Genomic DNA, 23015 nt, shown 5'->3' on the forward strand with positions numbered 1-23015 from the left:
GCCTGAACACTGACTTATCATCAGCTCTTGGTCACAGCATGGCTTCCAGCTGTTTTCCTGATGCTCACACCTCTCCATAAAATCACCAGCACAAGAGAATGTATTATGCCAGGTGATACATACATTACGTGGGGGGTGGGCACAGTACAGAAGGTTGACTAAAGCTCAGCCTATAATGACAATGTGGCCACAGAAACAAAGCACTAAAATGGAGGAGGAATAAGAAAACTAGTCACTAAGAAAATGGGAATGGCAAATAATATACTGGATAAAAACATCCAGAGTCCGTATCTGACAAAGGACTGTTATGCATAACTTAGAAAAGACCACCAATATTTCAAAAGACGGCTCAGAAAGAAATGAGAAAAATGCTTGATGATTTAAAAAAATAACATGAGATCAGGTGTGGTGGTGCACACCTTTAATTCCAGCACTTGTGAGGCAGAAGCAGGTGGATCTCTGAATTGGAGGTCAACCTGGTTTACATAGTGAGTTCCAGAACAGCCAGGATTACACAAGAGACCTTGTCACAAAAGAAAAAAAACAAAACAAAACAAAACAAAAAAACAAAAAACAAAAAAACAAAAAAACAAAAAAAAAACCCAAAAAGCCAAAATGATATGTACAAATAGCTTCAATAAGCTCATCGTCGCTGGAAGAATACAAATGAAAAGCACGAGGTTTATCCATCCACTGAATTGGCTGACAATGTTGTCACTAGTCACATTCCCCACCCTCCAGTGCTGGAAAGAAACCCAGGGCATCATGGGTGCTAGACCCAGTAACACCAAGTATCAGGTTTCAGCAACTCAACTTTCATACAGGGCTGTATGGTATAAATGGTGCATTCATTTTGGAGGAATGTCATTTTCTAATACAGATGAACAGTAACCTGAGCTGTGGCAAAATTCTTCTCAACAGTAAATACCTAAGAGAAAAAAAAATAGATCCACAGTGAAGGTTTCCATGTCCATAGGTTTATTCACAATATCCCAACTGTAAACAATCCGAACACTAAGAACACGAGAACACATTTGTACAATTACACTACTCGGTAAAAATTACTACTTGTTACTGATATACGAAACACATATGAATTCCAAAATCTGCTTAAGAAGGAAGGCAGACACAGGTATATGCTACATGAGTTCACTTCCACGAAGTTTGAGACTAGGTGGGACTAACACAGAGTGAAGGCAGGCAGCCCACTGGTTGCCTCTTGGGGAAACAGCATGGATTGAGGCATGAGGGACTCTCTGGGGTGATGAAAACTTTGTGTTGATTTGGGTACTTGTAACAAGGAGTTATCAAACGGCTTACTTAGGTCTGGATTGTTTAAAAACTTGGATCTAAAGCAGAACCATCTTTTAAAAACTACTAACAAACGTAACGCTGAATGAGGGATGACAAGTGATGACTATTAATCTGTGAACCTGTCCTTGGTGTGTAACATTGTTCTAAAGAGCGAGGGGTAGTTAGCTACATAAAGGCTTTTTATCTGGTGCTAGTTGAAGATTTGGATAAAGTAACCACTTTTTAAAAATGTACTTAAATAAGACAAATGTGCTTTCCTAGGTTTTTATGTAAGAACACCGATTCCTAATGTGAGCAGAGACTGCCTAACTTAGGATAAAAACCTTCACATAATTTCCTCTGATGGAAGTATGTCTCATGATCAAAAATTATATTACCATCAATACTGTATACATTTACTCACAGGAGAAATCTGGCCAATCTTCCAGCTGTACTTGCTACTTTTGTGCTAATACTTAAAATTCTATAGCTAGAACAGTTTAATGATTGTTTACTTTATATGGCTGAATTTCTTTTATGAACCCTAGTTTTCATGATTGAAAAAAATTCAGGTGACTATTTCTATGGGGTCTTAAATTTCCTCTTAAGTACTACAAGACTTCCAAGATAATGAATTACAAGAAACTTTAGCTGGGTGTGGTGGTGCACATCTTTAATCCTGGCACTTGGGAGGCAGAGGGAGGTGGATTTCTGAGTTTGAGGTTAGCACAGTCTACATAGCCAGTACCAGGCTGGCCAAGGCTACATGGTGAGACCATGCCTCAAAAAGAAGTTTGAACCATTGAACTCCACACACATCTCCAAAGACTATTATTTTTTTTGACTTCTCGTCTTAAGGGTTTGAAACATTTGCTGATTTTATTGTTGTTTTGAGACAGGGTATCATTAACGGTCCAATCTGGCACTGAACTCTGTCTCCCAAATGCTGGGATTACAGGCATGAACCATCTGCCTGGTGAAAAAAAAAAGTTTTTTTTTTTGTTTTTTTTTTTTGTTTGTTTTTTAATGGTGAAATGTTTCCTTTAACTAGTCAACAGCCTTTGTGTAAAGTTTTGGGAATTTATATGCCAGAGCAGCAGAGGTAGAGTTAAAGACATTGCTAACCTTTTGAAAAGGAGAGGAAACCATTTCACCCTGCCTTGTTTCCTAGACCACTAGAATGCCGAGTGCCACTCAAACGAGGTGCATGGGGCTTTGGAATTGTGCAGCGTGCCTCCTGCTTGCAATTCATTTGTGAGACCTCTCCTTACTCAGTTGATCTGAAAGGGATTGCTCCCACAAGGTGAGTATTTCTGCAACCTTGCTGGAGGCCCAAGTAAACACTGGTGTTTCACTTACTTAGACAGGAGTGGAACAGTAAGTCAAAAACACTTAGCACACATTTCACTCTTATTTTTTTCTATAAAAATATAACTCTTTATTAAATAACATGCACAAATATTAGTCATTTATTAAACAGATATGATTTAGAACAAGACTTAAAGAAATACAAATCCTTAGGTACAATTTAATATCTTGTTCATGATGTTTAAGAGTTTAAAAAGAATCACTGATTAAATTCAGCATCCTTATTTTTCTTTGAGAACCCAAATCTTTTTAGGCATATACTCCATTCTGAGATTTTTTCCCTCTAGTATTTTAGACCTTCAGAAAGTCTCTAACATCGAGAGTTCTAACTATATCCTAACTCACACAGTTCCTATGAGGCGCAGTGACTTAGCTTTCCCGACGGCGGCGGCGGCGGGCGTGCAGAGGAAGTGCATTAGTAGCAGGAGTGTGGCAGAGGCTCCAGCTGTTTGAGCTACCATGAAAAGAGCGAGCACTGTGGGCAGGACTAGAAAGCTGGGCTGACTGAGGGCTGCACCTGCAGGGTCCTGCTTACAAGAAGCTGTTTTCTCTTTTTCTCCCCCTCCCCCACCCAACAGCTCCTTCTGTTTGGTCAGTACCCCCCCAGCCCCGTCCCCCAACAGCTGAGCTATCAGAACAAAGTGCTCTACAGATTTACTTTTCTCTTGCTCTCTTGAACGTTTCATAATCCTGTTTAATTTTTGTTATTTGCCACATGAGCTCAACAAATTTCCTTTCTAGGATAAAGAATAAACAAACTTTGCATTAAGTTGTTTTTGTATTAAAAAGTATTGCTTTTATAAATTAGCTTCCAATGTTCCCAACCTTAATAAACACAACTTCAACAAAAACCAGTGCTTCAGTCTACCCTGCCTTTCTGGCCCCATTTATTCAATGAAAAGGCCAAAGTCTTTCATCTAAATTTCTAAGGAAAACTACGTCCAACCTTTACAATCCTTGCACTGTGTATTTTTCACATGTGCTGCTTTATTGCGCATGCCAGTACAGTAAGAATGAAAATATAAATTGACGTAAAAATTCAAAAATCCCTAAGCTTAATATGTACCTTTGCACTGAAAACTCAATATTTTCTTTTACTAGCTGGGATTTCCAACTTGTAAGCTGAATTTAAACCATTTAATTCGTATTTTTTACCTTTCCCTATGAAAATAGGAAATATCTGGTATTATTTCATAATTCAAGGCAGCGTTCACAAATATTTATCCTATTTATGATGATTTTAGATTAATCTAATTTTCCTTTCCAAATGTTTTACAAGTTCAGCAGCAGGTTTTATCTAACGTTTTCCTGAATATCTAATCTACATCACGTCATAGGAGAAATTGTTCTAAGTATATTGCTCATTATTTTACTATAAAAAGCATACCAAATCTTATTTCAATTATGAAAATTTGCAAGTTACACATTTTGCATCTTGATACAAGGAAAAATACAACATATTAATAAAATCTTCATGAACATTTCAAGGGCTGGAATATTCCTAAGTCTTTTATTTATTTTGACTACCAAGTATCTTATTTTGATCTGAGCATTCAATTGTTATTTTAAAAGTGCAAAGGCTATTAAGCTTAAAAGATTAAATTTAAGCAATGTAAGAAAGTTTACAATGATTTAACATGACCAATAAAATTTATTAAACATATTTACATATATTCACAGATTCTTTCATAGTTGAGTATTAAAATAGACATTTACAATTTCAGAATTTCCATTCAAAGGCATTGGTTGTTGTTCTCCAGTGAGACGGAAGAGAGCTCCTGCTTCTCTGATGACATTCTGATCAGTGTGCCCCACACACAAAGTCCCCGGTTTTCTTGCAGGAAACTGGGAAGAGAAGTCTCGCACTGTCTCAGGCGTCAGTTACAGAAAGAGTTAAATTATAGAAAGCATGCGACACAACTAAGCCACCATCTTGACAGTTATGGGATGGACACAAGCTAGCTCAAACCCATGCATGCCTAGTCAAAGGTTCACTATTTGAACACACTGCTATGACACTCCACAATGACAACTTGGGTCCAACGAACAGACAGTTTTACAGTCATCTCTGTGTACAGTTTTGAGGGCCAGTCCCTTGTATACATTGACCATTAATTACAAGATGTACAATATGTATAAAATAAGTTATTAAAAAGGAAGACAATATTAAAACTTTCAAAAAAGAAAACTGTACAATTAATTTACAGATAAAATAAACTGAGGAATTTTGTGCCAAGATTTTTCTTCTGCATTAGAAACTATTTGGTAGGAATTGAATCTTTGTGTTTTCTCATGTACTTTTAATAAAACCCACAGGAGATCTGAGTACTTGTGGTTGGTTATCTTGTTACTTGGAGTGCTAACAACTTCCAGCGCTGTTAACAGGTTTTCTCAACTTTTTAAAGATCTACTCAGCTTGCCAACATTTTCTAATGCAATAGTTACCTTTGATGAATATAAATAATAGTTTTCTGTTAGAAACTGTATTTGGACCTAAGATCCAAAATATTTTTCTTTATTTTTATAAAATGACAGTGTTCACTACATAACCAACTTTAGTTAACTTCACTAACAACTGTAAAGGCGTATTATCAGGGTTTTTCTTAAAGGCAGTATTCCACAGTGTAACTCTTGTATCGTTAGTTTAGGATGATACCCAGGCAAGTACCAACTGCTATATAGGAGTCAATTCAAAATCATCATTAACATCAACAAGGGGAACGTAAAACTCCTGGATCTCATAAATACTGATAGACTTATAGGTGGCAGGGTCGAGTTCCTGGAGCTTGAGCTGCCATTCTAGTCTCTGGACGGCATTTAACGCTGCAGCTTCGTGTTGCTGCCTCATTAAAAGACAGGTCTATTTAAAAGAAGAGAAGAGCTGATTAATTACACGAGGGGTAGGAACAGTTCACAGTACAAAGCCTTCTGTCCTCTGTCACACCAACGTGTCCCTACTTCTGGGTCTGCCACTTCATTTTCATCTTTTCAGTTTGGGCTTGCTATTACTCTTTAAAATAGTAAGATTTCGAATTATCCAAAGAATTCTAAAATATAGACAGAAATGCTTTAAAGTTTCAAGTCAATTGTGGAGGAGGGGCAGCAAGATCTTGCTAGGCAGTCTAGGTGAGAAACCTTCCTGCCTCAGTATCCCAAACAGCTAGAATTACAAGTGTGCAACTATGCAAACCACATTTGTTTTATCATTCGATTCTTACGTTAGAGCTATAACTAGACAGGTATATTGGATAATGAGTACAAAGATACACAAAACTACTGTTCCTGTGGCACTTTGATATTTTATGTAACAGTAGGTCTTTCTTTGAAGTAATATTTATTTATTTATTCATTTAATTTCTGTGTGTGTTTGTATCTGGTCTACATGTATGTCTGTGTGAGGGACTCAGATCCCCTGAAACTGGAGTTAGAGACTGTTGTGAGCTGTGAATGTGGGTGCTGGGAATTGAGCCTTGGTCCGCGGCAGAGCAGCCAGTGCTCTTAACCACTGAGCCGTTTCTCCAGCCCAGTAGCTCTTTTCTTAAAAGGGTGTAAGGGTCTTTGTGTGGCTATGTGCAGGTGAGAGGGAGCCTTTGGGGGCCATCAGACCCCCCTGAAGCTGGAATTATAGGTGCTTGTGAGTCAACTATACAGGAAGTGAGAACTGAATTGAAGTCTTCTCCCAAAACGGTATGCACTCTGCCACTGAGCTGTCTCTCCAGCTCTACATTAGTTCTGAGAACCAGTTTGTGGGTTTCAGTTCCTATTTTCCAAGTGTAGTTCACAGTGAATATTCATAATCAATGTTTCTTTTTCTAATTATTTCTCACTTATTGGTGATTTCTAAGGACAGGGAAACATTAATTTAATTAATAATTTACTGTGTATGGGTGTTTTGTCTGCATGTATGTATGTATGTACCACATGCATGCCTAGTGCCTGTAGAGGCCAGAAGCCAAAAGAGGGCATTGGATTCCCTAGAGTTACAGATCTTGTGAGATACCTGGGTGCTGTGGGATGGTCTATATGTCAAATTGCTCTGATTGGTCAATAAATAAAACACTGATTGGCCAGTGGCCAGGCAGGAAGTAGGTGGGACAGGGAGAGAGGAGAATTCTGGGAAGCGGAAGGCTGAGGAGAGAGACACTGCCAGCCGCTGCTATGACCAGCAGCATGTGAAGACGCCGGTAAGCCATCAGCCACGTGGCAAGGTATAGATTTATGGAAATGGATTAATTTAAGATATAAGAACAGTTAGCAAGAAGCCTGCCACGGCCATACAGTTTGTAAGCAATATAAGTCTCTGTGTTTACTTGGTTGGGTCTGAGCGTCTGTGGGACTGGCGGGTGACAGAGATTTGTCCTGACTGTGGGCCAGGCAGGAAAACTCTACCTGGCAGTGGTGGCTCACGCCTTTAATCCCAGCACTCAGGAAGCAGAGCCAGGCGGATCTCTGTGAGTTCAAGGCCAGCCTGGGCTACAGAGTGAGATCCAGGACAGCCAGGAGCAATTGTGTCTCACGGCAACAGAATTTTAAGTTATTTAAATGCCATATTCTCTAGGTCTATGAAGTGTTTGAAGATTACCTATTTATCTGAAATATATCTATGTATACCTAGAAGACTTAACTAACATGGCTACAGATATGATTATCATAGATGACTAATTATTAATCTATTTTTTAATTATCCATTACAATTTTAAATGAGTTACATAAACATAATACCTCAAACAAGAATAGAAATATATATATACAGTATAACAAAATTAACTTCAAGTTTGTATCAATAAACTAAAATTTATACCAATGTAAAACATTTTAAACATAAACTAAAATCTATACCAACGTAAAACATTTTAAACAAGTTGTTCTTTAAAAGTAGGTTCATTAATCTACCCTTTTATCTTATCATCTCCATATCCTCTTATATATCTATATCACCTGGGGGTGCTGGGAATAGATCCTGGGTCCCCTATAGGAGTAGTAAGTGCTCTTAACCGCTGAGCCGCTGCTCCAGTCCCAAGGGAAGCATCCATTTATCCTGGTCTACAGGGAGGCAGCTCAGCAGGTAGAGTATTGGCTTGGCAAACACTTGAGGTCAATCTCTAGCACCACATACAACCAACATGGTGGTGCATGCCTATAATCCTGGCCGCCAGAGGAGGCCGGAGGAGCTGAACTCCAAATCGAGTTCAAAGCTAGTCTGGGATCCATCAGAACCTGTCTCAGCACGAACAGTAGCAACTGCCATGTAAACATACCCACCTTTAGTTTGTCAAACTTATCATCCACATCTTGTAACCAGGACATGAACTGTCTTGCATTAAATCGATCTCTCACAGAAGTTTTACTGTCATCAGACTAAAAAAAAAAATGTTATATGTAGTAAAACACTTTTTTAAAAACCTGTAATATCCCACTTATTATGGATGCTTCAGTTTTATTGAGAGGAATGTATTTCTAAAGAGAAAATGTACTAATGCTGTTCTTTCCATTTCAAGCAGAAAGGGTGATCCCAGAATTCGGAAGACGCAGCGTTCAGTTCTGAAGTAGAGTCCTCCTCCGTTCTCAGAAAGGCATGGCACAGGGAGTGCTCTGCCTGCTCTATCTTTCTTCACGTTTGCCAGACAGAGGGAGAACAGGTGGTCACAGGGCAGACACCTGCCATTAGAGGTAGTATGTCTTCCAGGATAGATCTTTTTAAGTGTTCTTAAACCAGGCTGGCAAGACGGCTCAGTGATAAAGGCACTTGCTAGACAGGCCTGATGACATGACTTTCATCCCCAGGACTCACACAAAAGGGAAAATGAGAACTAGCGTCACATTTGTCCTGACTTCCACATACAAGTGTCCTCTGACCTACACACATATACGCACACAAGCGCGCGCGCGCACACACACACACACACACACACACACGAGTATCCTTGTCCAGAGAGTAAGCCTCGAGTCCTGGGATTTCATCAATTCTAACTTAACACCTGGTGTTCTGCTTCACTAGGAAATTCAGAGCATGATATAATAAAATTACTTAAATTATCAAAATCCCCTTTCCATTAACAGCTTATATCATTTATTTTTAGAAGAGACTAAAGAAAGTTGGATGGCTACGTAAGAAAAGAGAATAGAGTCAAAAGCAGGAATTTCTTCATCTTACTGTGAAAACATCTACCTTCCAGAAGATGCCTGTATCTTTCAGTCCTTTAACTGTTAGAGGGACTGGCTCAGTTTTGTTACACCTCTGATTTTGAGACTGTTTTGAGTTTACTGAGGAATTCACTTATTTTTTAAATTCTTGGGTAAGCAAAGTTGCTTGCTGCCAAGCTTGGTAACCCCAGTTCAGGCCATAGGACCCATGTGGTAGGAAAGGGTCAACCAACCCTACAAGTTAGTTCTGACCACCACACACATGATAAATAAATAAATGTACTAATAAAAACAGACAATTTTTGGAGAGATGGCTCAGCAGTTAAGAACACTAACTGTTCTTGCAGGTGACCTGGGTTAAATTCCCAGCACCCACAGGGTTAAATTCCCAGCTCACAACTGTCTGTAACTCCAGGATCCAGCCCCCTCACACATACATACAGGTAAAACATCAATAAAATACAAATAATTTAAAAAAATAGATAATTTTTGAGTCTAGCTTAGCCTCAAATGTGACCCTCCTGCCTAAGAGGTTGCCCTGCTGCTGAGATTACAGGTGTGAGTCACCATGACAGCTGACATTCTCTTTTTAACCCATCAGAGGCTAGGCATTCCTCAGCATCCCATAGTGTGTATGTGAGGGTCAGGGGACAACTTGTAGGCTTGGCTCTCTCTACCACGTGGGCCCTGAAGCTGACTCAGGTGTGACAAAGTCTCTGTGAGGTGATGTATGTCCAGAGAGCCCGTCTCCTGCTCTCATCTTGCTGTAGCACCAGGAGCCTAGACATGTGCTACTACTGTGTCTGGCTCTGGGGATTCAAACTCAGGTCCTCACACTTGCATGGTAAGCACTTTATCCATGGAGTCATCTACTTAGCCCTTCATTTTGTTAAGCAGATAGAGTACGGCCTCTCGCGTTCTGGGGTGAGGCTTGTACACTCATGTCCAAATGGCTACCTGGCTTTATACCAACCCACAATACAGAGGACCAGTTGTTCCAGGAACACTTTTGAAATTGCCTTTTTTCTCTGATTTTAATTCAACCTTCTTCTACAAAGACAGATCTACAAACAGGACTGACTGTTCCAGTTCTTGAAGGCACTCTGTATCAACCAGCACTTTACCTGTGAGTCCAAGGGCACGTTGTACACCTCTGCATCCAGCAGGACGGTGCAAGCACTAAACGGCAGCGTCTGATTGGCCAGTGTCCTCGCAGCTCTGTAATGGACTCGCAGAACTTCTTGTTCATTGGATACAATGAGTTTTTCCTAATTGAACACAGAGTAATTAAAAATACTCATAAAGTTATTTGTGAAATTAGATAAAGTCACTTAAGCTACACGAAATAATCTTAATCACAGAGTACCATTTTCTTCACAGGAGGCTTGAGAAATTTAAAAATTCCTAGTGTTCTAGAGAAATCTTCTCTTTCCAAAATTGGCAGTTTCTTTCTTGAAATTGTTCTTGAAGTGTATGGATGGGGCTGGAGAGATGGCTCAGTGGTTAAGACCACCTTTGTTTAGTTCCTAGTACCTACATGGAGGCTCACAGCGGTCTATAACTCCAGCTTCAGGGGACTGAACATCTCTTCTAACTCCACAGGCACCAGGCATGCATGTGATGCACAGACATACATGCCAGCAAAAACCTCATACATATAATACTAATAAATAAATGCATGTTCTAGTTCCGGAAGATTTTCATCAAACCAGAAAGAAATCTCCTATTACTAGCAGTCACTCTTCTTTCTTATATCTTCTGGCTATCAGTAATCTACCTTTTGTCCCTATGAGTTTACTTGTTTTGAAAATTCAATTAAATCACACACTATGTGGCCTTTTGCGACCGATTTTCCTTACTTAGTGTCTTGTATTTTCAAGGTTCACCTACACTGTAGTGTGTACTATAATCTACTTCTTTGCTATTGACAAATCATATTCTACTGTAGACATATTTTATGTATGCCATTCATTATTTGACCATTTGGATTTGAAGGGTGGCAGACTCTGCCACTTCAAAACATGCTAATTTGGTATAATGCTTATTTTGAACTGTAGTCATTTTAAAAATAATTAGGGCAAGGGCACTCTGAGGAAATAAGACTCCAAAGTAAAAGATGTCCTCTACGGGTTAGGAGGAAAGGAACATTCTTTTTTTGGGGGGTGAGGGAGAGTTGAGACAGCATTGCTCTGTGTAGTTTTGGTGCCTGTCTTGGAACTCGCTCTGTAGACCAGGCTGGCCTTGAACTCACAGAGATCCGCCTGCCTCGCCTCCGGAATGATGGGATTAAAGGTGTGTGCCACTATAGCCCAGCAGAGAGGAACGTTCTTTCCAGCAGAAACAGGGAGGTAAAGCCAAGAGAACCCTGTACAGCCCTTTTGAAATTACCTTGCCTTTACATTGTTAGGTTTTTCTGTCTAATCTAACACAAAAGCATCAGGGCTTCACCACGTCTCTGGGTCTTCATTTCCTCATAGGGCTCCATGTTCAGTAAAACTTTAAATCGAAACTGTATGCCTTTTGTTGATCTGCCCTATGTCACTGTAACTCTTGGTGCTCTAACAGGTCTGAGATAATGTTCTGCCTTCCCCACAGTTGTTATTCTTTGGGGTTACTATGGAAGCTGTCATGAGCATTTATGCTCAAGCTTCTGTTTGTCCTGGACATATATTTTTATTTTTTATGAGGTAATAACTAGGAGTGAAACTGCTGGGTCACAAGTCTGTTAACTGTTGAGGAATAGTCAAACTGTTGCAACAGCAGCTGCTATCATTTTACACTGATCAATAACGTATGATGGTTCCAATTTCTTTATGTATTTCTTGGGGTATTCTACTATGCCATTTATTATAGTCAGTCTAACAGATATATTCATTCCCTTGTGATGTCTGTTCTCTCTCTCTCTCTCTGAAGATCTATTTTTGTGTGTGAGTGTGTTTGTGTACGATATCTGCGTGCCTGTGCTTGTAGAGACCAGAAGGGGCACTGGATCTCTTGAAATTGCAGTTACAGGTGAATGTGAGCTGCAATGTGTGTGCTGAAAACCAAATCCAGGTCCTCTGCAAGAGCAGGGAGTGCTCTTAACTGCTGAGCCATCTCTCTAGTTGTGTCTAAATTTTTACAATGATGTTATTTACAGAAATAAACACACTCCTCTTTAATGAGTTAAGTGTCCCAACCTTCCAGTTATGGAATAGGCTGAGTCTTCAAGTTAATCTTTGGCATTTAGCAGACAGAACTTCAGATGTCCATCTGTAGATTGTAACCCATCCTGAGCCTGGCTATGGGCTTGTATTACTTGGTTACTCTAAACTTTCACTTCCAGTGTCAACAAGGATAGCTCTGAAATCTGTGCTAGCAAGAATGTCAAGCAGAGACTTGCAAACAGTGCCTTGTGAGGACAGGCTGGGAGCATGCCACCCTGCCTTCTCTGTGCGAGACAACGGCAAGGAGTCCAGCACGCCTGGGTGCTTTGCTCTCCCTTCTTGCTTCTCTTTGCAACCACAGTCTGAGAACTGGTTCCCAGTTTCCTCATTGGTCCAAAGTATAAAAAAGGTTAAAGGCCTCTGCCATGGGGAACCTATTGTATATAAATCGAAGACAAGTATATGTATATTTCTGTGAAATACCATAGCTTGTATCTTTTAGAGACCATGGAACTTTAACACAAGGTTAAGGGGATATGGATATATTTATGCTTTGTTTTGAGATAGGGTTCCTTTATGGAGACCTGTCTATTCTGAATCTTGTTATATGACCATGCTGGCTTTGAACTCACAAAGATCCATCTGCCTGCCTCTGCCTCTGGAATGCTGGCTTAAGGGATATACTTTGTAAATCCACGTAAAATGATGTTCATGATTTCTAGGAATAGGATTAATTTTATGTAAATGTTTTGCCTGCATGTTATGTATGGCACCACACGTGTGCCTGCTGCCTGTGGAAGACTGGAAGAGCACTCTGGATCCTCTGAAACAGGAGTCAGATGGTTGTGAGCCACTATATGGGTATTTGGACCTGAACCCATGTCCTCTACAAGAACAGCAAGTGATTTTATTAACTAGGGAACTATCTCTCCATCACCAGTTTGTCTTTTTCCCCCTCATGTCAAGACTAACCACTAGCTGGGCAGTGGTGATGCACGCCTTTAATCCCAGAACTTGGAGGCAGGGGCAGGTGGATCTCTGAGTTTGAAGTCAGCTTGGTCTACAGAGTGAGTTCCGGGACAATCAGGGCAACACAGAGAAACCCTGTCTCAAAAAACTAAAAACAAACAAACAACTGAAAACTAGATACTAAGGCATACCAAAAAAATGAATAAACATAGCCTTTTCCATTAGGCCTAAAGAGGCTGGTATGCCAAGAAAGCACTCAAAAATTTAGAATTATAAATGTTCTACTAGAAACTGACTATTCTAGTATCATAAATTTAACAAATGATACATCATAGGGATTTCAAATATAAAAATACACTTCAGCATGAATTGTAGTAAGAAAGTAACTATCCTCGCCCCCCCCAAAAAAATAATGCTGAGGGGGCTGGGGATTTAGCTCAGTGGTAGAGTGCTTGCCTAGCAAGCACAAGGCCCTGGGTTCGATCCTCAGCTTCCCCCCCACCCCCCAAAAAAAATAATAATGCTGAAAAAACAACAACAACAACAACAACAACAACAAAAATTTGGCCGGGCGGTGGTGGCGCACGCCTTTAATCCCAGCACTCGGGAGGCAGAGCCAGGTGGATCTCTGTGAGTTCGAGGCCAGCCTGGGCTACCAAGTGAGTTCCAGGAAAGGCGCAAAGCTACACAGAGAAACCCTGTCTCGAAAAAACAAACAAACAAAAAAAAAGAAAGTAACTATCCTAAGACAGGTTTAAAATTCTCTCTTTAATTGGATGAGCACAAGAGGACAAAATCACACCATTTCCCCAGACAGCGGTAAACAGGCAATGTCCACTAATGAAAAGCCATAGGCCATTTTTTACTACTGTAAATGGTTATTTTTTGCATACATTTATATTTGAGGGTACCTTACCCTTTCGATACTATGTTGCAAACGTAGTTTCATTCTTACTACTTCCTGTTGCCGAAAGAGCTCTTTAAGTGGATCTGACAGCGAAGGTGGTGGAGTAATCTAATTAGAAAGCACACATAAACTATTAAGTTTTTATCTACGATTAAACTTTTAGTGCGTAACTTAAAACCTGACATTCCATGAATTAAACAATACAGTTCTGTGATGGTTACTCTTGTCAACTTGATTAGACTGAGACTCCTGGAAGATTAATAAGGAATACTAGTGAGTGTCAATTAGAAATGCATAGAAGTAATGGTTTTAGTTTTCTTCTCTACTGCTGTGATAAAGCATTGACCAAAAGCAACCCTGGGAGGGTAGAGTTTATTTGGCTTGTGAGTTACAGTTCATCATTGAGGGAAGCCAGGGCAGGAACTCGAGACAGGAACTAGAAGCAGGAACCAATGGAGGCATGCTGCTTACTGCCTTGCTTAACTATTGTTCTTATATAGACAAGGCCCACGTGTCTAGGGATGGTACCACTCAGTGGGCTGCACCCTCCTCCATTAATTACCAATCAAGAGATGCTCCATATGCATGCCCACAAGCCAGTCTGAGGGAGGAGACTCTTCATTTGGGGTTCCTTCTTCCCAGGTTTATCAACCCGACAACAGACACTTTCTAATACAATCAGGTTATGAGCTCTGTTCTAATCAACAGTTGAATCAAAACCAAATTTGTTCAAAACAAAATCTGAGCAAACTACTGGAAGGTGGTGGAACTGCAAAGAGACCTGGCTGGTGGAGGTGGGAGTGTCTTCTTTTCCTGGCTGCCATGAGCCTCTGACACACGCTCCCACTAACATGATACTCTGCCTAAAGCAATGGCTTCAGAAACACTGAACTGAAGCACAGAATCTTTGCAGCAAACTCAATGCTGTCAGCTTATTTGCCACAGTGCATCTGTCTGAGGGAAACAGCTCACTAACAACTGAGTGAGACTTTTCAGTCAGTGCCGGTGGTCTGGAACCCAGCAGGACATTCCACTATGCTTAGATGTTTTGATTCTTAGGCCACAGCAAAATTTCAAAGAGCAAATTATTAAGACAAAAACATCAGTTACAGCTCCTAGACAGGAAGAGATGAGTAGCCACAAAAACAAAAAAGCTGGTGTAAAAACAGAAGCGCTCTTGGGGACCACAGCAGTGTGTCAGTTTAATAAGCAAAGCATCTTTGTAGACTTGAGAATAAAACAAAAACCTCAGTATTAATGAACTCTCTTATATAGAAGTAGATACAACTATGTAATGAGCTTTCTTTATTGTATGTGACATTCCACGTAACTTTGTGTATAACAATTCAACAGTTATTAGTTCATTTCTAACTTGATATTACAATAGACTCTGCTTTCTCATTAATCCCACAGGAAGCTGGCAATTTACTATTAATGTAGACAGGCAAGTCTGGCAACAGTTTAGAACCCTGAATATTCTCTCTTCTCCCTAGGGTATCTGTTTTCCTTTTATCCTTGTTGATTCCACCAGAAAGTAGGACATCACATTCCTATGCTGCTGCTACAGTGATCACAAGACAACATGGACAAGTCCTTTCCTAAAAAACATCAAAGCTAGATTCACAAAGACTTTTCATTTCTAACTAGGAATTCTGAGCAACCAAACACATGTAAGATGTCATCACAAGGTCTCAACAGAACAGTGCAGACATCTACAAAGTAGCAGCTTATTTGGGATAATTGTTCAGGCCTCTAACTGAAAAACTACATTGATTTGTGTGTGTGTGTGTGTCTTATGAATTGCTTTAAGTTGAGAAAAACGAGTTTGCTGTGGGATGGTCTGTATGTCTAATTGCTCTGATTGGTCAATAAATAAAACACTGATTGGCCAGTGGCCAGGCAGGAAGTATAGGCGGGACTAACAGAGAGGAGAAAAGAAAGAACAGGAAGGCAGAAGACACTGCCACTCGGGCCATGACCATCAGCTACGTGGCAAGGTATAGATTTATAGAAATGGATTAATTTAAGCTGTAAGAACAGTTAGTAAGAAGCCTGCCACGACCATACAGTTTGTAAGCAATATAAGTCTCTGTGTTTACTTGGTTGGGTCTGAGCAGCTGTGGGACTGGCGGGTGACAAAGATTTGTCCTGACTGTGGGCAAGGCAGGAAAACTCTAGCTACACGAGTTTGGTGCTACTGTTTTAAAACTACCATCTCTTGTAGGTATGCAGTTGTCTCAAGGAACACAGAGGAAGGTCATTCATTTAAGACGGGGGCTGCGAAGGAAGAGTCTCTGAGAGGACAGTATGGGAGCATTTTGAAGGAAGAGCTAAGTCTGTTAGAGGAATGGTGGAGAAACAGTGGAAGGAGAGAGTCAGAAGACAAGTGGAGTCAGTCACTTAAAACGCCACAAAACGACTGGTAAAACTTAGGTGTTTAATTTGCGAATGCTAAGTGGACATTTGCTTTACTACACAGCCTTAGTAATTCTCATTAAAGATAAAAATCCATACTATATCCACCTTCTATCCTCTCTTTTAAAGCAGTATTTGAAACAATTAATTCTAATTCAACAAAGAGTCTCTCTGTACTGTTTCAAACTTGTATTACATTGTTTCTCAGGGATGACGTGACAGAGTTTACTTTTAAGTACTTCTAGCTAGCTTATAAAGTTCTAACATAACGTGTTCTTTATGTTATAGTCTAAGCCTATATAATTCCAGTTTAAATGTTTTACCTTTTAAGAGGAAATAAAAATTGGGCAACAAACAAAATATTATTAGCTGAATTTTTAAAAATTATTAACAATGGATTTTGCTGAAAGACTGTATTGATAACAAATTTACTGCTCATTACTTAGTCTACTACGATTGCTATTTAAATCTAATCTGTTAAGATTTTAAATGCACCAGCATCACTTCTCAGCTAATATTAGGCAGAGTATGTCCTTATCCATTTAAAAGGTACCAATTAAAAGATAAAGCATGTAAAGGGATGCTGCAAAACAGTCCCTATGTTAGGGGTTCCAGTGTAGCCTTCCTATACACTAGGGGTAGTTACTAGGACCAAGCCTAGCAAAGTACTGGAAGGAAGGACCTTGTATGTAACAGTAAGAAACTGAGATTTATTCTACAGAAACTAACAACCACTCAAGATGTTTAGCCTCATAGTCACATCAACGGACTGATTTTTTTAAAGACAGGGTCCCACTATGTGGCTCTGTCTGGCCTGGAACTCTCTACATAGACCAGACTAGCCTTGAAGTCAGGGAGATCTGCCTCCTCTGCCTCCCCCATGTTGGGATCAATGGTGTGCACCAACTACACCCCAATAACAGACGTGTTTTATAATGAAACTTAGATCATCCTAATGCTGGACAGAGGAAAGATGGGAACTCTGGCAGCGATTTAGAATGTCTATCTTGTTCATCTCCAATATCTAGCGCCTAGCACAATGCTTAGCATATACTTATTACTTGTATATGTAACATAATGTATTTGAATATGCAATATTCATGTATCTGAGTATCTAAGGCAGTAATGAAGTCATAACATCACAAATGCAATACAGAAAATGGCAAGAGAGGAGGCAAGCAACACATTTAGTGCTTACTTTAAACAGTCAATAAGGCAGAGGAACAGGAGAATAAATAAGTACTTAAGCTCATGACGGGAGAACTGAATAAGAACAAGGTGGTTATGATGTCAAGTCAGACCAAACAGAACAAAAACAATCCAATGAACCTTACAAACAGATCAGAGGTGATCCCTGCTATGCCATAAGAGCTCAAGACTGAGTAAGGCAGGAGGCTGACAAACTGTCACACACAAAATACTGTGTACAAGCGTGTCAGGGAAGGTGACAGACAGTGGAAGGTTGATGAGCTGGGAAAGTCAAGGGAGATTTTTTTTCTCTCTCTAAGACAGAAGTAACATATATATATTCTGCATCAGCAAACATAGGCCAACCAAGAAAGGAGACTGGAAAAAAAAATACTAGTGAGAAGTGTTTCACGGAGGAAGGTTCTGGAGAAGACAAAACAATGGGATCAAGTCCATGTAGAGGCATTCATTTGTCTTTAAAGACATCAGAACATGTTTCCTTTAAAACAAAAGGATGAGCAGCTGAGGGAAAGTTAACATGATACCTGATAAGGAAGCTACTTTGTGACATGTGGTCTGTCAGGGCAGACATGTACCATAAGTACATCAGACTTCAAAAGACTCAGTGAAAAAAAGAAGTAAAATATCTCAGTAACTGTATTTTGATTATATACCGAATACACTGGATATACTGACTTAACATTTATAAAATTAATCTACCAGGTTTTTTTGCTTTGAAAATATTAACTACTAGAAAACTTAAAATTATGTATGCAGCTTGCATATGCACAATTTTCTACCCAGTACTAAAGACTGAAGCCAAGGCCTTCTGTACATGAGACAGGTGCACTATCACTGAGTTATACCCTCATGAGTGTTACAGATGTGTATCAAGTGACAATTTACTTACTGTAGGAATACAAATCTTGCTTAAGGGGTTTCCATCCAGGAGATATGATCCATTAAATGTTACATACTCATCATAATACTGAGGAGCTTGAGGAATAACGCTACATAATAACTTGCATTTTTCTTCAATTTTTTTCCTTATGTGCAAATACTCAAAGTACGGATTTGCTCTCTCAGAACTGTATGGCTGAATCTCATCTAGTTTCTGAGAATCAACGATGGCTGCTAGAGACTGCTGCGTTTTCTCCTTTGCCTGTAGTAAAGAAGGACTCACTTGCACAGGCTGAGGAACCCGTGACACTTTCCTTTTCCGGGGATGGGGAATCTGGGGATCGTCTTCTTCAGTGAGCCTTATTCTTCCCCTAGGGGAGGAGTCATTGTCTTTTTCTGGCAGAAGTGTACAGCCAGCAACAATCTGCTTGCTCTGATTTACCACTGTGCTCGATTTGTTTCGAGTCATTCTTTGGGGGATTTGGTTTTCAGTTTTATCGTCTTCAGCACTTTCTTCTAATTCTCCTTTAATTAGCTGGTCATATTTATGCATCTCCGGGTGGGCTGACTGCTGGGAATGGTTTCCCACACTTGACAGAGTACTCTGTTGAGATTCTTCATCCTCAATGGAAAGCAAGTACTTTTCACCATCAGGACCATGCCTTGGATTCTCCTGTTCATTTAGGTTTCCTTTTGGCATCCCTGCATTCATTTCATACAAATCAGAATCACATTTACTCAACGGAGTTATGACCAAACTTTGCAGTTTGTTTTCTTTTTCATGGGAGATAACTTGTGTATCTTCTGTGCTCTTCTCAACTTCATGGCTACTGGAAGACTTGTAAGTAAGTTTGCTAAACGCATACTGTGTATTTATCTGAGAAGGAGCATCACTTCCGTTGAAGTCCTTTTCTGATGGCAACACAAGCAAAGTATTCGCCTTCTCAAAGTTTGGGAGTGTTTCTTGAATAGTGCTCTCAGAGTAAACTGGTACAAAAGAATTCGTCTTCTGAATGTCTGATAGAACAAACGTATTTTCCATATCCTTTGTAAAGTTACTGTCACTATCTAAAACAGAGCTAATCATATGAGCTGCATTTCTCTGTTGTAAAATACCTGGTTCTTGATTGGCAACATATGACAAAGACACAGGTTTAGAAGCAGACTCAGCATCTGAATGTGACTGGTTGGAAAAAGAGCAGGGTTGTGGTGAAGACAGAAAGGATACTGGATCCTGAGCACACGAGTTTCCTGGCAGATCAGTCTGGTGTAGGGATAAGCAATCAGTATTTTGTTCTCTTAACATTTTGCTTTCTGAATTACAAAAACTCTGAGCAGAGGAATATTGGTCAGATGTACTAGAATCTGGGCAGATAACCTCATTGGTGCTTAAAGACTCCAGTTTATCAACAGGCATCTCCCATGATTTATTTTGGATCACTCCAACCTGATTAGATGGTTCCAAGTGCATCGGACTGTCCATTAAAGTACCCACAAGACTAGCACTCTTGATTACATTTGATTCAGATGCAATATACCTGCTGTTTACAGACCTAGTTGGGGAGCCTGTAAAGCTGGGGTGTAAGTCAGACAGATGCGAAAGGCCTCTTTCTGGCATTGCTGAAGATACTTCAGGTTTGGGGGAAGGAGAAGTCTCTCTTGGCACAGCTAAGCTGCCTTGGTGGCTTTCATCTGATATCTGGAAATGTTTTGTGGGTTCACAAATGACTGAGGGCATGCTACATCTTCTGATTTCCACAGCAGGCCGTACCTCATTAGTAATTAGTTTAACATCTTCCACAGAAGATGACCTGAGATGGCACACCGGAAGTCTGTTTGTACATGGTGGTTTAAGTCGTTCCGGCACGTCAGCAAGGCTCTCCAGCTCCCTTTCATAAAGGGCTGGAGATTTGGCATTTGGCAAAAAAGGTGACTGGGAGAACGACAATTGAGATTCTGAGCCCTCTAACATAAAGTCAGAGTCATATTCAACAAGAGGCCGTGGGGTTGTCACTGTTTGGCAAGAGTCTTCTGAACTAGCAACAGAAATCATGGACACAGACCTGGAGCTAAGACCCAGCCTCTCACTTTCTGACCTAGGAGAGCGGTTTGAGCTGTTCTCTGAAATAAAAGATGACTTCCCTAAATTCAGTACATTTTTGGTGTCAACAGATTGTGATCTATTACTTCCAACATCTTTAGATTGTTTCTCCTTGTTATAAACATCAGTCAATTCTGAACTTCTTGACCTGGTAAATTCTTTATTTTTTGATTCAGTGGGTGTATGTTTTGTTTTTTCTTTATCTTTTACTTTAAGTTCTAAACAAGTACGATTTCTTAATCGTTCTTTTTCTTTTTGCTTAATTTTTTCCTTATGTTTTTTGTGCCACTGTTCTATCTCTAGGTCTTTAAGGCTGAGCATCCGTTCAAAACTTGTCTGCATTAGATCATCATTGACTAGCCTCTTTTCTTTAGGTCGGATGTCTTTTGATGCCGGTGATGACTTAGGTTTAGGCTTATCTGTTTCAGATTTTAGTTTGATTAAAGTATTTAGTTGGATTTTATCTTTACGTTTGTCTCGTTCTTTGTATCTGTCTATATCTTTTTTATCTTTCTCTTTTCCATCTGGAGTTTTCAAAGGTTCATCCCTTGCCTTTTCTTTAAGGGACATAGTTTTCTCATGCTGGATTTTACTACTACTATCTCCTATACTTGACCTTTTCTCTTCTTGCAAATGTCTGGAGTTAGTAACATTTACACTTTCTTTATCTCTAAATTTTTCCTTCTTCTCTCCTTCCCTGTCTTTATTTCTGACCTTTTCTGATTTAGTATACTCACTATTATCAGACTTTTTTTTCTCTAAGTGCTTTTCTTTGCTTTCTGCTAAACACCTCTCCTTTTCAGGTTTTTCTTTGTCATGCTTTCTATCCATTTTTTCTCTGTTCCTCTCTCTGTCATCAGTTTTTTTAATAGTGTTTTTTATTTTCTCCCCTTCTTTATGACCCCTTTCTGTTTGGTGTGAATATAACTTGTCCTTTTCTTTTACTCTGTCAACACATTCACTAAAATCCAATTTCTCTTTTTCTGACTTATGTTCATGTTTTATCTTTTTTTCTTTTTCAGAAAATTTTCGTTCAGTCTTGTCAACCTCTTTTTCCTTAGTTTGAAATCGTCTGTCTGATTTCTCCCTTTCTTTTGTATGCTTTTCTTGTTTTTCAATGTCTACATCCTTTTCCATGGAATGTAGCCCTACTGCGTCCTGGTTTACACTGGCCCCTACAGAACCACACTCTACTTCTTTATCTGTGGGTACACTGTCTCTTTCTTCTTTCAGCTTTTCTTCCCTAAGAGATCTTTCACTTTCCTTTTTAGTCTTTTCCCGTTCTTCTTTAAAGTTCCTCTCTTTTGAGACATGTTTTTCCTTAGTTAATTTGTCATCTTTCATGGTTTTTTCAAGTTTTGTCTTTTTTTCTGTTAGGGATTCATGTTCCATATTTAAAAAGAGATCCTCAGTTTCATCGCTTTTAAAAAAATTCTCTTTCCAAAATTCTCTGTCAAATTCAAAGCTCCTCTGCATCTCTTTAGCATTTTCTTTATTTTTGTATTTGTCCTTTTCCCCTTCAACTTCCTTTTTGTGCTTGTCCTTCTCCTTCTCTTTATGTTTCAGTTTGTGTTTTTTTAGTGTTTTGCCCTCCTTATCCATCTTTTTTAGCGTGCACTCTGAGTTTTCAAATGCTGGATTATGATCCTCATCTTTTATTTTGGCATTTGATTTTTCACCAAATTCTAGGTGGAAATCTTTCTGAAGTTTGTTTTTTTCCTTATGCTTATAAGATTTTATATTTGAACTTTCTGGCAAGAATTCAGGTTCTGTATTATCATATCGAGCAAGATCAGGCTGTAACGACATTTCAGAGCTCCCTGGTGAAATACATGCTTTTGTATGTTCTTGCTTTAGCGGTGTTGACTGTTTTTCACTTAATCCACAAGAATGTTTGGGAGATTTACCAGTGGAAATATGAAATAAGTGTAACGAAGTATCATCTTTTGGGCTAAAAGATTTCCTAAAACTGCCCTCCTCTCTGGTTTTCTCTGAACAATCCAGTGCAGTATTGACTGTCAAGTTTGTTATTCTGGTGTTTTCTTTCCCCTCTTTTTCTTGTTTCAATTCTTGGTTCTCTTTGTTTTTATTCTGATTTTTTAATTTTCTTTTAACTTTGCCTTTCTGTTTATATTCATATTCTTTCTTGGCTTGCATATCAGAATTTGATGTTTCAGGGACAGAACATGCAGTAGAAATCTTTTTGTTCTGAAGAACATCTTCATCAGAACTTTCAGTACTGGAATACAGAACCCTACACGGCTTCTGCTTTTTAGTTTTAAATGATTTGGAATAGAAGGCCTTCTCCTGTTTTGCAAACAAACCACTCTTTTCTGCTTCAGACTCGTTCTCTTTGCGCTGTTCTTTCCTTAGAATGTGCCTGTCATCGATCATTTTACTTAACTCTTCTTCATCATCGTCCTTGAACTCATACTCATCGAGAGCAGACGGGAGTGGGGCTTTACTGGGGAGGACTTTACTGTCACAGATGAGGGAGTCTTTCTCTGTCTCCGAGTCAATGTTTTCATCAACACTAGAAGGATTTACAGAATGAGCCTCTTCTGAATCTAGAATAGGAAAAGAA

General features: G+C 39.4%; 1 protein-coding gene across 5 annotated transcripts in view; it reads right to left on the reverse strand.

Annotated features, from left to right (window-relative positions):
- Positions 1–955: 955 nt before the first annotated feature.
- Ankrd12 (ankyrin repeat domain 12) overlaps positions 956–23015 on the reverse strand; it is a 112321-nt gene continuing 90261 nt past the window's right edge. For all 5 annotated transcript variants that reach the window (XM_037210177.1, XM_028873974.2, XM_028873975.2 and 2 more), the window contains 5 exons: positions 18341–22998; positions 13837–13935; positions 9930–10073; positions 7924–8019; positions 956–5521 (listed from right to left, as the gene is read on the reverse strand). In XM_037210177.1, the coding sequence (XP_037066072.1) occupies positions 5336–5521; positions 7924–8019; positions 9930–10073; positions 13837–13935; positions 18341–22998 (5183 nt within the window). In that variant the 3' untranslated portion in view covers positions 956–5335. The remainder of the gene's footprint in view (positions 5522–7923; positions 8020–9929; positions 10074–13836; positions 13936–18340; positions 22999–23015) is intronic.

The sequence above is a fragment of the Peromyscus leucopus genome, chromosome 13 (genome assembly GCF_004664715.2).
Source record: "Peromyscus leucopus breed LL Stock chromosome 13, UCI_PerLeu_2.1, whole genome shotgun sequence".
Classification (NCBI taxonomy): Eukaryota; Metazoa; Chordata; class Mammalia; order Rodentia; family Cricetidae; genus Peromyscus; species Peromyscus leucopus.